Source organism: Podarcis muralis, chromosome 15 (assembly GCF_964188315.1).
Source record: "Podarcis muralis chromosome 15, rPodMur119.hap1.1, whole genome shotgun sequence".
NCBI classification, from domain to species: domain Eukaryota; kingdom Metazoa; phylum Chordata; class Lepidosauria; order Squamata; family Lacertidae; genus Podarcis; species Podarcis muralis.
In genome coordinates this window covers 40,738,067-40,753,713 of record NC_135669.1, presented here as the reverse complement: position 1 = coordinate 40,753,713, position 15,647 = coordinate 40,738,067, and the positions used below count along the sequence as shown (strand labels likewise).

The window sequence follows — 15,647 nt, the reverse complement described above, 5'->3', positions numbered from 1 at the left end:
TTTATTTTGCAAGATGGGTACTTCTTCCATCTGATCATTATCTTGTAGTTACGTTTTGAGTCTGTCTCCTGATTCTTTAATGGCGAGGAGTTTGTGTTCCCTTTGTGTATGTTGCTCTCCGTTATTATAGAGAGCTGTGTACTCATCAGGGGCTGAATAGACCCCCACAGAAAGCATCAAGTTTTGCTTGTGTCCTCCAGATAATTATAGTTGTGCAGTGGTTTGCTGAAAAGCATGTTCCTATGGACAGCTAGTTAGGGCAAATAAAGAGCTTATGTAGGGTTGACTGCACTGCTTTCTCATGAAGGACGCCTTTCTCTTGAAGACTAACTGAACCCTTTTTAGGGTGAATGGTGGTCAAAGACAGCAACTGGATTAATGATTTAGTACTCCAGGATATGGTTTCATGATTTCAGGTTGACACATTTTAAACTTGTGGTGTCACAATCATGTTTATCCCTGTGATGTCCCTGCTTGGTAGGTTGCAATTATCACCAGGGAGTGGCTTGCCTAGTAAGTCCACTTGAATTGCTCAAGTCCACATTCTAAACATGAATTCTAAATAGGAAGCATCTCCTGCGGAGTTCAATGCAATTTACTTTCTGCTAAATATGTTTACGTAGAATTGATCCCTTAATCCAAATTGTGTTTTGGATCGTTACAAATTTTGCTGTTAATCTCATGCATTCCTTTTATGGTTTTTTTTTGGGGGGGGGGGTGCTAGTTCTGCTTTATATCTCCATGCAGTGAGAAGTCTGCAGTGCAAACTTCCTGGCTGTGTGTAAGAAGTGAATATGTGATTTTACCTTTTACTTGAATGCAGAGTCTCCCTTGACAACAAATCTCTTGTTTGGCACAGAAGCCATACATTATTTGTTATCTCTGTTGACTCTGACTCTGAAGATGCCAGATGACCTGGGTGTGTGTGTGTGTGTGTGTGTGTGTGTGAGAGAGAGAGAGAGAGAGAGAGGGAGGGAGAGAGAGAGAGATGTTGAGCTCCAGAATAGGCAGTATTAGTTTAGTTCTCTTCTTCTTTGGCCTGCTGCAGAACTCAGCAGTACAGAAAGTAGACTCTGTTCCTCTGTTCAAAAAAAGCAGAACCTGTGCCTGCTCTGAAGTTTGATATGAGATGAGGATCTCATTTTGTTTTCTGCTTGCTTTCTTTTTTGGAGAAGGAGCATCTGTGTGCTGTTTGGTGTTTTGCATCACTGGGGTATTTGTCCTCACATTTGGAGCTATGGAGAATCTGCACAAGGGTCTTTGACCCTGAATGCTGAATGGTCAAATGGCCCCTTGATGCCCTATGCCTGAGGTTGTCTTAGAGGTCTACTGTGATAAGTTTTAAGGCATTGTTGTGGATCTTTGAATCATTTGCAGCTGTTCTTGAAGGAAGAAGACAAAACAGGTGTCTAAAGTATCAATGGAAAACAGTTAAGACACGAGGAACATCTCCAGGGATCCTGCCCATATTGTACATCTCTTTCATCCTTGGAAAGTTAAGCATGTATTATAATTGGGCTTTGTGAGTTCATGGGTTTTTTTTGTTTGTTGTCTGGTTTATAGTACTGCCCCATAATCAAATGGATCCACTGTAGCTGCAAAAATCCTAGGACACAGTATCTGTTGGTTTGCATGCCTTTATTATTTGAGCCTTAATGATGCTACAGAGGCACACCACTTTAGCTCTTTGTGGTCACTTCCTGAACATATTTAAAATGTGAGTCAGAACAGAGACAAGTCAGGAGTAGCCCTATTATAAAAATGGATTACGCTGGCAGGTGACTGGGCTGTACAACCTGCATTGAAAATTATATGAAAGCAGAATCTTGCGCAAGAAGAGCTCTGTTGGGTCAGACCGATAGTCATGTGTCAGGGATGGGAACCCTTTTTCAGCCCGAGGGCCACATAGCAGTAGTTGACAGGACCAGAGGCAAAAGTGGGTGGAGCAATAGACATGACTCTTTCCTTTGTACTGTAGGCTACATTCCAGCCACACCCACATTCTGCTTCATTTTCCATCCAGGCAAGGAAGAGGCCTTATCATAATTTAAAAACACATTCCAGTCAAGCAAAAGCACTCAAAGAAGTTGCAGAGCATGGCTGCTGAGGGGTGTGGGCTGGGGAGGAGGCATGGTTGAAGAAGAATCCGGAGAGCAAGAAAGACCTGGAGGGCTGCATTTGGTTCCTGGGCCTGAGGTTCCCCACCTCTAGCCTATCTAGTCCAGCATCTTGTGTCTTTGTAGTGGTGAACAGATTCTCATTAGTAAGGCTTGAAGGCAGTATACCTCTTCCATTAGTGATCCCCAGGAGCTGCCTTCCTGTATTCTTTTCTATACACCTTCTGAATTGGGGCATGCAACCCTGCATGGGACTGAGTGATGAATCAGGATTTTATTCTGAAGAAGCCTTTCGAAAACTGACTGACATTTTGTGTGAGTGTGTGTTTAGGTGTTCGTATGATGATCCCGTGCTCTCTTAATAACCTCATGTGAGCTTCGGTTAAGGTAAAGGGACCCCTGACCATTAGGTCCAGTTGTGACCGACTCTGGGGTTGCGGCGCTTATATTGCTTTATTGGCCGAGGGAGCATGACTAAGCCGCTTCTGGTGAACCAGAGCAGCGCACGGAAACGCCGTTTACCTTCTAGTGTTCTAGTGTGACAGGACCCACTTGTTTAGTTTATATGGGGCCTGACCTGTGTGTGGTAAATATGTCTAAGCCTCTGGTTGAGTTTGATGGGAGTGTCGCGCATGTTCCATTAAAACCAAAGTGCCCAGCTTGGGCTAGATGGTGCCTGTAATAATAAAAACTAAGAAGACATGTCCTTTTCCCAAAGATAATGCATACTAAACTTCGACAGCAGGAGCGCTCTAACAGTTCATTGACAAAGCAAATGACTGGCGTGCAGAAAATCCCAGGTCCTGTCCCTGGCATCTGTGGTTAAATAGAAAGGTCTTTTAAGAGCAGCATGAGGTCTCTGTCTGAGACAACAGAGCGCTCCTAATTGGGTGGCCTGTATTTGGCTTGATGGGCCATTTTCTGTCTTTCTGTAAGACTCCTCAATATGTTTATGTTGAAGAAGCCTATGGGGTACTCTTAAATGTAATGTATGAAGTGACCTTTTAGTCAGCACTAATGTTATTGCTGTTATTGTTGGTGGCGTTCTTTTTCTTTGCACCTCCACTGAAAGCCGGCTGTTAACTTTTTCCCCCTCCCATGCTTGCAGATGAGGAAGACGGTGTATGGGAGAATGGGCTTTCCTACGAATGTCGCACTCTGCTATTCAAAGCAATTCACAACCTGGTGGAAAGATGTCTAATGAACCGGAACTTTGTGCGCATCGGGAAATGGTTTGTGAAGCCTTACGAGAAAGATGAGAAACCTATAAATAAAAGGTAGGATACCTTGTGCATTTTCCTCCCCCTTTTCCTTCCCAGTGTGTTTTTTACTTGCAGCTTCAGGATAATGGTTATTTGTTTTGTACTACAAATAGAGAACGGTGAACTGATTCTTCATGCAAGTGCAGATCTCATGTGGTGATGGAATAGACTTCCATATGTTTGTAATTTTCTAAAATAGAATCTTCCTCTACAGCTATCCTTGTGCTTCTATCATTCCCTTTTATATTTGCTTCTTCTGATACTGATGGAGCCAGGATTTTACTTCAGTTGTTTCTTGTCCAGGCTGCTGTTGGCAGTATAAAAATACAAGGTGAAACCCCATGTAGAAGAGCTACAAAGATATTTGGTAAATTACTCCTACAGAATATAGAGTAGCCATTAAAAATATCCCCAAACGACAGTGGTATAAAACACTTCATTAAGACCAACTAAAAGTCACAAAATTGGAAGCTTTAGAGTTCTACAGCACTCTTAAAACTAGATATTAATGCCTTGAAATATCCCTCTTGTCTTCTCCAGAAGACAGTTTTGAAGGAACATGGGGGAAAGAACTGGAAAGCTTATTGGCTGCTTTGTGATGATTTAGTTCACTCTAATAAAAGGTGATATATCACCTTTTAAGGAATGCACGATAGTGTTGTCCTCTTCTGCAGCATATTGTGTGAATTTTGTTGTTGACTGACAAAATGGTGAGCTGCAGCGAGGCCTGAAGAATGCATATTGGAATACTTCATTACTTTTTGTTTTGTTTCCAGAGACATATTATTTCAAAACTGTAGTTGTTTTGCATCCCTACACCATTCTTCTTGTAGAATGCCTTCAAGGGTTGCTTTATGTATTTCCTATAGGAAACCACAAAGTGGAATGGCAGGCGCATGTTTCTAAAGATGTAGGGTATGCTTGCCAAGGAATCCCATTTGGCCATGGGTCCTTGGCCAATCTGCATTGTTTAGAAACAGCACCTGTCATTCACACCATATGCTTGCTAGCGGGAGAATTTAAGTAGCTGCAATGAACATGGTTGCTTCTGCAATGCCCTCTTCATGGAGATCCAACTGGCATTCTCTCATAATTTAGGCACCAAGCAAAATCACTTCTGTTTCCCCATGCTTTTAAGGACCGCTAATGTCAGCTCATTTTAACTTGGAGCAGTTTTATTTTAGCGCTTAGTTTAACCATTTGTTGCTGTTTTAGTTCATGTTGGTTTGTATACTTTATTTTCTTATTTATTTCTGTTGCACTTTTATTCTTATCCTCCCAGGGAGTACAGTCGTATTTTGGTTTTCAAACAGCTTAGTTCACAAACAACTTGGAACTCGAACGTCGGAAACCTAGAAGTAGGTGTTCCAGTTTGTGAACTTTGCCTTGGAAGCTGAACGTCCCGCGCAGCTTCTGATTGGCTGCAGGATGCTTTTGCAGCCAATCTGAAGCTGTGCCTTCTTTCTGAATGTTTCGGAAGTCAAATGGACTTCTGGAACTCACTCTGTTTGAAAACCAAGGTACGACTGTATAAATTTGCTGAAGGTGTGGCATGTAAATGCAATAAGTTTGAGGCAGCTTTCACTTGTATGTGTTCAAGCTCCTTTTTAACCCCTGAATATTATTTTAATCCCCGTATTCTGTTCTGGTGAAAGTTCTACTGTAGCCTGTGCCAGTTTTAGTCTGACAAAGAACAACCCAAACAATAATGTGTTTCTTTACTAATAAATTCATGGAGGATTAGGCTGTCAATGTCTACTAGTCACGATGGTTATTTTACCCAGTGTTGGTGGCACTGTGCCTCTGAATATCAGTTGCTGAGGATCACAAGCAGGAGCGAGCTATTGTGTTTATGTCCACTTGTGGACTTACAAAGCCCACTGTGAGAAATGACTGCTGGGCAAGTATTTTCAGTTTGGTTTAAGTTGGCAGTGTGGTGTGCTGCTTGCAGCCAGAACTCTTGGTTATGATTTTGTCTGGTTGTTAACTGTGCGATTCGTTTCAGATATGTGTGGCTTTTTTAGTTGATGAAGCAGAATCTATGCATTTAAGAAGCAAACAGAGTTTTAATACTGAAATCAAATGTGGTTCTTACAGCTGCTATAGTATGTTATAGTCCCAGCATTTTGAACTATTCAAATTATCTTTAAAAATGACATTACCATCTAAATTTTGATAGACATCTTTAGAACTGCTAGTGCTTGAAGGATGGCACCTGTTAGCAGCTCTTCAGAAATGCTTTGTGAAATTTGTGTCTTAGAAGTTTGTGAAAAGCAAATTTGTTTTGGCACAACCAGCCAGATACGGTACAAATTATAAATGTACAGCTCTGTTGGCAAATACTGGGTAATATTTTTTTCAAAATAAGTGCTAATTCTTATGAATACCGTTATAACTACTCTTTGCCCCAGATATTCAGCTAACATAGGACACCAGTTGCTTTTGAGTTTGGGGTTTATAATTCCTGCATTGCAGGAGTTTGGACTATATGACCCTTTCGGTCCCTTCTGACAATTCTGTGATTTTAATTTTCCCCTCAAGTAGCTGTAGTATCTGGCGCACTGGTGCTTGGATGGGATATAATTTTCTAATAAGCTTATTGGGCATAACTAGCACCATCATGGTGAGATGTGCAAGAGCAAGGCAGGCTCTTGCCAAACATATTGACTAGAATTCTCAAAGGCTGACATTGGAAAGGAAAAAAATCAATTCAGATCTGGGACCAATCCCCCACTCCAGAACACCAGACCGCACAGGAGAGATATCCCCATGATGTTCTCTGAAAGTGAAGCATGTTTAATTGGAACAGAACAAGAGGAGGAACTGCCTTAAACCACAGTGCAGATTCCACTTCTCATCAGTGCTAGCAGTAAGCTCAGTTCCATCTCTCATCTCTCAAGTGGAAGATGTAACAGTGGCAACAAGGTCAAATAAGGCACAGGAAGACTTCCCCAGTGCGGACCTTCTGTTATTGATTTTATGGACCTAATTTTCCCTTTTATCCACCAGATCCTCATCAAATGTGCACTGGTGCTACCAAAGTAATTTTTTAAAAATAGCAACTCCAGCAACTCCCCTCACAGCATAGGGATACTTCTGACGCTGAGAACAGAAGAGAAGCTATTTTGATTATTCTGCTCCTTTTGCCAGTCAGCCCTTCTCTCCTGGACTGAGGCCATTTGTTATGAAACCAAATACTTCAAATGTGTATGCAAGTACTTATCTGAACACACACCTTTTTATTCCGGATTCCTCTGTCATAATTATAGTTAACTAGTATAGGCTATTTATTTTTAAAACATTTATATCCTGCCTTTTCACCATATAGACCTTCAAGGTGGCTTACAGCCATTAAAAAAATAAAATCGTAGTTTAACATCCAACAGCAGTGAAGGGCAAATTTATTGCTGTTACAGGCTTGAGTGAACAGGACACAGTTAGCATGGTGCCTAAAAGATAATGATAGCATCAGCCAAATGTGTTTGGGAAGGGGGTTCTATATCTGGGATGCTATAACTGGAGAGCCCTATTTTTAGTAGCTGCCCACCTAAACTTTGAAGGTGGGAGCATCTAAGGAAAAGGCTATGGTCACTGGTTGGGCAAGAGATTCTTTGGATACTCTGGTTCCAGACTGTTTCGGATTTTGTAAGTTAATAGTCTCCACACTGTAAGCTTCTGTCAGGGAACTGCCATCGGCTCAGGGGGGAGAGGGGAAAAGCCGGATGGATTACAGAGAGCCCCCAAAGATCGTGGGAAGCAGCTCCTTCTCAGCAGAGGAGAGTAACCACTCCTCCAGTGGAGAGGAGCTTCAGGGCTCGGGGAGGCGAGGCGGTGCCAGGACACCTTGCCTGGGCAAAGCGGGGAGGAGAGAGGTCCTCCGTTACCCACGCCCTCCTTGCGCAGTAAGCTTTCGCGCTGAGAGGAGAGGCGCAGACTGGGCGTCAAGAAATTACTTTGCTGGGGAAGGTTTAAGGACCGCCCACTCACGGATTCTGCCAGCGAATGAGCCAGTCACGGGAGAGTGGCGCTCTGGACAGATAAAGTTTATTTTGGCATCAAAAGCAAGGTTTCACAGCCGAGCAGGGAGGCATTTGCCTGCTTGCTCTCGAGCAACCCCTTGGAACCATAACAGCTTCCTTTGAAAAAACTGGGGCAGGGGGATGTAAGAAGCTGCCTTAAGTGAGACACTCTGCCCATCCAGCCAATTGTTGTATACCTAGACATGCAGTGACACTCCAGGGTCTCTGGGAAAGGCTTTTTACAACCATCTGCTGCCTGAATCTTTTTGAACTGGGGGTGCTAGGGATTTAACTAGGGACCTTCTGCATGCAAAGTGGGTGCTTAACCACTGAGTTCTTTTTGTGGTTACTGCTCTTAGTTTTCTCTAGAACTGGGTGGTCCAACATGCAGCCTGAGGGCCATATGCGGCCCTCCATGCCTTTTTTGGCAGCCCTCACACTGCCTTCCCAAAGTGGGGTAAGTGAGACTGGGCTTTGGGAAAGGGAAGTGATGGCTCTGACAGGGTCCTAGAATAAGGTTACCAGACGTCCCCGTTTACCGGGGACAGTCCCCATATTTACAAAGTAGTCCCCGTACAAAGTCCATTGAAGTTAAAAAGTGTCCCCAAATTCATTGAAAAAAATCTGGTAACCTTATCCTAGAGCCCATCTATCCCCTTCTCAAACCCTTATTAGCGCTTTGCTAGCTTCAGGAAGGAGGTGAGAGGGCTTCAGGACCCTTCCAGCAGTGGCAGACCTTGGGGTCTCAAATTTCAGAAGTGCCCTGTGTGACACCCAAATTTGGTGCCCCCCATCTTTCTTCTCCCATTCTACATAATGGTTTCAGATCCCTCTGCGGTGCCCCTTAGGCTCCGCACTCAGTGCGACTGAACTGGTCATGCTCCCCTAAATCCATCTCTGCCTTCTTCCCCAAATCCAGTGCTTTGCTTAGCTAACTTTTGGAAGGCAGCATGAGGGCTGTGTGTGTCAAATTTTGGCCTTGTTCCCTACCCCTTGCAACAAGCAGCGTGCGGGCTGCAGGTTCTGTGTTGAAGTACTCTTGCAGCCCACTTGGTATGAAAAATTGGCCTGCCCTGCTCTAGAAGTATGAGTGTGTGTTTAACATGAAATTGCTTTCCATTGAGTGGTCTTTGCTTCAAGTGGTGGCCTTTGGCTTTCAGCTAGATTTACACCTTTTGAGGATATGAACATGCAACTGTCTCTTCCTCCTTCTACACTTGGTGCAGGAGTTTGGAGACCTGAAAGCTTCAGTTACTTGCAAGTACATAGAACATTAAAAAAGCACACACAACAACAACCCACAGACCTCTATAGCTGTTCTTGTATGAATATATGTTTTTAGAGTACGTGAGGGTTTTGCGTGTGCCTTTTCCTCTCACTCTGTGGTTTAATACTGTTAACTGTCACTTTTTTTTTATTAAGGCCTTTCTTAAAAGGCAGAATCAGCTTTATATGTGTCAGCCCCTTAAGGTCAAATGGTTATAATTTCACCAATTCCGATGAGCACCTGATAAAGGAAATAACAATTGCCAGCACCTACGCTCCCTGTGTGAAATGATAGAATATGATGACCTGACCTCTAAAATGAATAAATGTATTGAAGGCTGCAAAGACTGCTTTCTTTCTTTCTTTATTAGGTAAAACTTTTAATGAATAATTCACTTATCACTGAAAGGGCAGAAATAATTAGCCTTTTAAGTATCTCTGCACTTAGTCTGCACCCTTCACATTTTCCCATTGACATGGCCTGAGGACATTCTTGAAGGAAATTCCATAGTGGGAGTCAGACAGCTTTTCTGAAGTGTTTCGCTTGTGGTTTAATTTCAGCCACTTCTTTCTTGCAACAGCTCCAGCTGAGGAATACTGTACTTCTGCTGCTTGCAGGCAGGCCTCTGTGTGTGTGTGTGTGTGTGTGTGTGTGTGTGTGTGTGTTGTTTCCCAGGAAAAAACAGCCATATGAAGGCTTTTTTTTTTAAAGGGGAAAAATGTAAAATGTGTGCAGACTCGTTTTATGAAAAAAAATACTTTGCAGAGGGGAGAGATCAAGACATGTCTATTTATTTAGTACTTAATTAGATATTAAATCCACCCCACCCTGGGGGGAAACTACAGCTGCCTTTCCGGACTGAGCTGCTGTGCGCCACCTTATGGGCTTTCCCCATAAGGAAATTATTTCAGTACTATTTTATTCCATTAATGTGAAGCTGTTAATTTATTTTAGTGCAGTTTACTGTGTACAGAACAATCACTTTGCATGGAAGGAAAAGCAAAGAGTCTTGTGGTACCTTAGAGACTAAGAAATTTATTAAGGCATAAGCTTCGTGGGCTACAGTCCACTTCATCATATGCTTGAAGCGTTATCCTGATTCACAAGTGTTTGTGTTTGTGTGTCTGTGTGTGGAGTGCACACACAGAGTCACCCCCCCCCCCAATATATCAAGCTCCAGCACATATATTGGGGGGGGTGTTAGTAAAGAGATTAGAGGGAAATGAAATGCTGTTCACACTGTTCACATTCAATCTCTCAACTATGTACATATATCTGTAACTCAGATTAATGCTTCATACATTGTAGACTGTAGTGCACAAAAGCTTATGCCCTGATAAATTTCTCAGTCTGCCACAATACTTGTTGTTTTTGCTGTAAATGAGAGTTGCAACTTCATGGCTCTCTTATTAATTTGAAAGAGTTTGTTAGAATAAACATTCACGTGGTAGGGATAAATACAAATAAAATGTAGGGAAACACAAGATGTTGTATCTCAGTGAAGTTTTCGGGGCACCCTACACACAGCCCCATTGAAAGTAATGGAGGTTGCTTCTTTTTGATCCTGAAGTTAAATATTAGATTAGAAAACTCAAGTCCAAAACTTGCATAATTGGATTGTATGTGCTATACTTGGAGAGAATTTAGTAGCTATTTTGTATGGATACGGAGGAATAATGTTCTTGCTTATTCTTTGCTCTGGCTTTAGTTTGAGGGTGGGGCTCATTAGTTCTTACAGGTTAAATGATCTCTGGCAAATGTTTTTTTCTTTTCTTGTGCAGGCTTTCCATAGCAAAAAAAATAGTATCTAGTGTACCCTAGGATATTTAGGGATAGTTTGTGATTTGTTTGTAGATTACAGAAGGAGAGTCTTGTTGATTAGAAAATGAAAGTTAAATCAGATGTTTATCATGGCCAATGGAGTAGGTGTCAAGAATGGGTCATCTGCAGATCGCCCTAGCTCTTCCCTCCCTGTTTCGTAAAATGCATATTTTCATGGAACTGCAAAAGTAATAGGAGATATATATATATATATGTATATAAATTACTATATTTTTTCTGCAAATTATTTTCTTTTAGAAATGTCTTGTTGCAAAAAATTAAATAGTAACATAATGAATGAACACAGTATGTGTTATGCATTTATAATTGATAAAATACTAGCCTAGTCAAACGTTAAAAACTTTTTTCCTGCTAACTCTCCCTAATCAGCGCTGTGTTTATGGGCATCGCTCTTTGGGCATTATAAAATTATAAAACAATTCCTCCTTCCCAGTGTCTTAATACTGCCTCCCAAAAATGATCTAATGTAAGGAAAGAGTGTGCTATTGAGTTGTCATGCCTTTCAAGCAGCAAGTAAAGCTTTGTGTTTGTTTGAACGTAACCTTTTAAGCCACAGTGACAGAACAATCCTACTCTAGGTGAGTGTGTGTAGGATTGCACCTGAGTGGATTTCATTATGCCTCCCCCACCATAATTTCAGCTTCTTTTGGCTATAGGAAAAACCTTTTCAGCTATTTGCACACTAAATAAAATTAACATGCAGTTAGTCAACAAAAGGGGAAAAAAAGACATGTTTAAGCATTCTGAATCCGCCTGGGAAATGTCAAATTGACAATATGGTACGTTGACATTTTGCTTTTATTTTGTATGATTCTCAAATTGATGCCTTACGACATGACATTCTGTGGTTGGTCCCTTGAAAATTTTTTTTATGTGACTTTAAAGTCCATACAGTAGTTGAAAGTAGTGAATGTGTATGAATCACAATCATTTTAGCACCAAATTCTTGAGGTTTTCTGCAGTCAGGAGATTTAGAAACAAGAACAACCGCAAGCTATAGCCTTGAGGTCTGCACATTGCTCATCTCTTTGTTTAAAATACTTTTGACCCCAGTACGGGACCCCAAACACATTTTCCCTTCATGACTTCAAAATATTATTATTTTTAGTTGCAAAGAATCATTCAACAGGGAGTTCAAAAGTCAGTTTTATTTGAAACTTGTTCTTGTCACCCCAACCCCCCACAAAGGGATCCTAAATCTAGGATTGTTTCATAATTGCATGGTAGAAAATTGAGATGCCAGGGGCTAAGCTTGTGACTTTATGGAGGAAAAGATATTGAAGGTCCTCCCCAAAACTTTTTGCATATCTTTCTTCTTATTGAAACTGTGGTCCCAAACATAGCCTCTGTTGTAGATGAAGTTACAGGTTGCTGCGCCCTAAGGCACCCAAGTTAGGTTTTGTTTGTTTACTTACAGTGTTTATCTGAGTCAATGTTTATCTGAGTCACCCAATTACAGTGGTACCTCGGGTTACATACGCTTCAGGTTACAGACTCTGCTAACCCAGAAATAGTGCTTCAGGTTAAGAATTTTGCTTCAGGATGAGAACAGAAATTGTGCTCCGGCAGCACAGCAGCAGCAGGAGGAGGCCCCATTAGCTAAAGTGGTGCTTCAGGTTAAGAACAGTTTCAGGTTAAGAACGGACCTCCGGAACAAATTAAGTGCTTAACCCGAGGTACCACTGTACATTGTTCTCCAGTGAACCTGAAATAATGAAATAATAAAATACTATATTAATATAGCATATCATATAACAATTGTAGCATACAACCTGGGGAGAAAGATAAAAACAGTTTTGCAGCATGGCTAAAAATACGTTGCGTAAACAGTGGGTTGCCATTCAGAACTGTTAAGATCATAGATTTTTAAATGCCTGGGAGAATCAGAAAGCATTGGGGGAGAGTGAAGCTTTGTCAATTTGAGGGAAATGGGAGCAAAAGTTGAAAGTAGAAACCAACATTTGTAGTAAACAAAAGGAAAGTTTATTACCTGGGCTTCTCTAACAGGGGTTGTTAAGAACAGCAGTCCCCTGCTCCAGTGCCTACCTGGTAAAGTAACTTACTTGCAATGGATGACCTCCTACACTTCTCTTGTCTAGCCTCCCCCACTTATTTGTCACCTTCCAGGGCTAGGGATGTGGCATTCCCACTGTCTTAAGGTGATCTATTCTGTAGCAAGGGGGTTGCCCGCTAAATTCAAAGGCTGCTTCCTGACAACTTCAGCCATCACCCCCCTGATAACTCCCAGGCATGTTAAATAGGTAGCATAGCCCAGGCTGTCTAAGCATTGTGGACAAACAGCCTTTGAGTGTGTCCAAAAACCAATACACACCAGAAATCCAATTAAGCAATTTGATATTAAAGAAAAGGGGAAAGTGTGAAAAATGATGCAGGTGCAATCAAAAGGAAAATAAAATACTACACCAGAATATTGATCTCTCTAATGCTATATGAGAAGAGAAGACTCCTTGGAAAAGACCCTGATGTTGGGAAAGATGGAGGGCACAAGGAGAAGGGGACGACAGAGGATGAGATGGTTGGATGGTGTTCTGGAAGCTACCGGCATAAGTTTGATCAAACTGCGGGAGGCGGTGGAGGACGGGGTGCCTGGCGTGCTCTGGTCCATGGGGTCACGAAGAGTCGGACACGACTAAACGACTAAAGAACAACAACAATGCTATATGAGGCAAACTGTAATGGGGGGAAAAATCTCGCTTGGTAATCTCTGCTGTTGGTAATCTCTGGGATTGGTTGTAAGATGACGAACAAAAGAATGCAGGGAACATGTTGATATTTATGGTTTCAATAATTATGATGATGATGATGATTTAAATGTGTATATCACCCTTCGTCCAAAGTTCACAGTTCAAAACATACAAATGTAAAATGAAAACACAGAATACATAATAAAACAAAAGCAAAACTAACCAATAAACCTGTCTCCCACAGACACATTTAAATGTTAATCAATGCCTGGTTGAAGGGGAAAATTTTCATCTGGTGCCTAAAGATAGTAACAAAGGCACCAGGCGAGGCTTCTTTGCTTGAGCAATTCCACAAATGGGGAGCCACCACAGAAAAGGCCTGTTCCCGTGTTGACACCCTCCAGGCCTCTCATGGGGGAGGCACCCAAAGATCTTTAACTGAGCTTCATGGACTCCAGAAATGGGAATTTTTGTGCAAATTGAAAAAGCTACTCAACTCTTTCATGTGCCAGTTCGTTACGTCACTTGTGTTCGACTGTCATCAGTTTCTCTCTCAACGCAAAATAGATAGAGAGAGCAAATGGGTCAGAATATTGATCCTGCCACATTTCTTCTCGCCTTCTTCAGAAAAAGGGCTTGACACTGTGTTACAGGAGCAGTGTGTTTGGCAAACTCCCAGATTGAGTATCTTCAGGTATTTGGTGTGGGAGAGAATTCTGGGAGTTGGCCAAGCATTTGCTCTTGCAACACAGTGTCAAGGCCTTTATCTGAAGCAAGGCTGCGTAAAAGCCTTATTACTGCCATGTTGCAGGAGCAATACTTCTGGCCATCTCCCAGATTGCTCTCCTTCGCCAAATATCTGAGAATACAAAAATGTCAAACACAGCAGTGGTACTGTAATCACCTTTTAAATCTTAGTTCTAAAGCTAACCGTAATGTGGATCGGCTCTGTAATTATGATTTTAATGTCTGAAACGAAATTTATTTTCTTTCAGAATGATAACCTAAGTTTTTATCTCGGTATACTGCACATTTCCCACCTTCCCCATTCCACCTGATCTGGATGTTTTAAGGCTTTGATAGAGGAAGCAGCAAGCATTGCCCATTTCTTCCCTCCCCCAGACTTTCACACCTCTGGAACATACGTCTAGAAGGGTATATAAAGTCCATTCTGTACCTTCTGTAGTTCATAAAATATAGTTAACCGTGACTCTCTGAGCATAGTAGTAATTTAATGTTTGTCAGTTTCGTTTCTTTTCCTCCATGTCAAAATTTGCCTTTAAATATAATGTTTGTCTCGCTTACACACAATGATAAAAATAAATAAATCCTAGTTTACTGACATATTGTATGACAGGACCCTCCAGAGCTGGGTCTGAGTTAGGAAAAAAATATATTTAAAATTCCAAAGAACCAGCATCAAATATTTAGGAAGCAGTCATGCTCAAAGCTAAAAAATGAATTTGATTTCTCTGCAAAAGGCTCAGTTTTAGGAGTGTGGCTTACTTGTTACTTAGTATTTTTCTGTCTCTGGGTACTATAAAAAAGGTAAAGGTACCCCTGCCCGTACGGGCCAGTCTTGCCAGACTCTAGGGTTGTGCGCTCATCTCACTCTATAGGCCGGGAGCCAGCGCTGTCCACAGACACTTCCGGGTCACGTGGCCAGCGTGACATCGCTGCTATGGCGAGCCAGAGCCGCACACGGAAACGCCGTTTACCTTCCCGCTAGTAAGCGGTCCCTATTTATCTACTTGCACCCGGGGGTGCTTTTGAACTGCTAGGTTGGCAGGCGCTGGGACCGAGCAACGGGAGCGCACCCCGCCGTGGGGATTCGAACCCCCGACCTTTTGATCGGCAAGCCCTGGGCGCTGAGGCTTTTACCCACAGCGCCACCCGCGTCCCACTGGGTACTATACAATATGGTTTACATGGAGGCCATAGTTTAGCATTATGTGCAGAAAAAGCCTTTGTCACCCTTATATAGGGGAGGTTAAGTTAGTTAGGGCTTAGGTTAATTGCTTCCAGCCTCACAGCAATGTGACCTGAAGGAAAAGTAGACAGTTAAGCCAGAGTGTTTGAATTTAAGTTTATGTTCGTGTGAGTTCATTGATTTAATTCTGTGGACTTTGTGCTAACCAGCTTGATTCCTGTGTTGCTAACTTGTAAATAGCTCCATTAGGATTGAATGTTGATCACTTAATGCTAAGATAGTTCACTCTATAGTTTCACTAGTTGGTTGAGCCTGTGTTTCTAGTTAATTCAAATGGTGCTTTCTCTCATTTTTAAACTTGCAGTTTTCCTCTTTTTCTCCCTGCTTCAGTAATGTCAAGCTATATTTTTTTAAAAAAAATATCAATTCAGATGAGCCTGAAGTGGGACCATGTACTGCAGGAGGCCAGGTGATGATTTTTCTTTTCTGCTGTAGACAGCTGGAA

The 15,647-nt window shown here is 41.9% G+C and overlaps 1 protein-coding gene across 1 annotated transcript in view; it reads left to right on the top strand.

The window, feature by feature from the left end:
• The window catches only part of MED13 (mediator complex subunit 13), a 99,894-nt gene that overhangs the window by 21,927 nt on the left and 62,320 nt on the right, over window positions 1–15,647 (top strand). Inside the window, exon 3 of the mRNA XM_028708479.2 lies at window positions 3,226–3,394. Coding sequence (XP_028564312.2) covers window positions 3,226–3,394 — 169 coding nt within the window. The remainder of the gene's footprint in view (window positions 1–3,225; window positions 3,395–15,647) is intronic.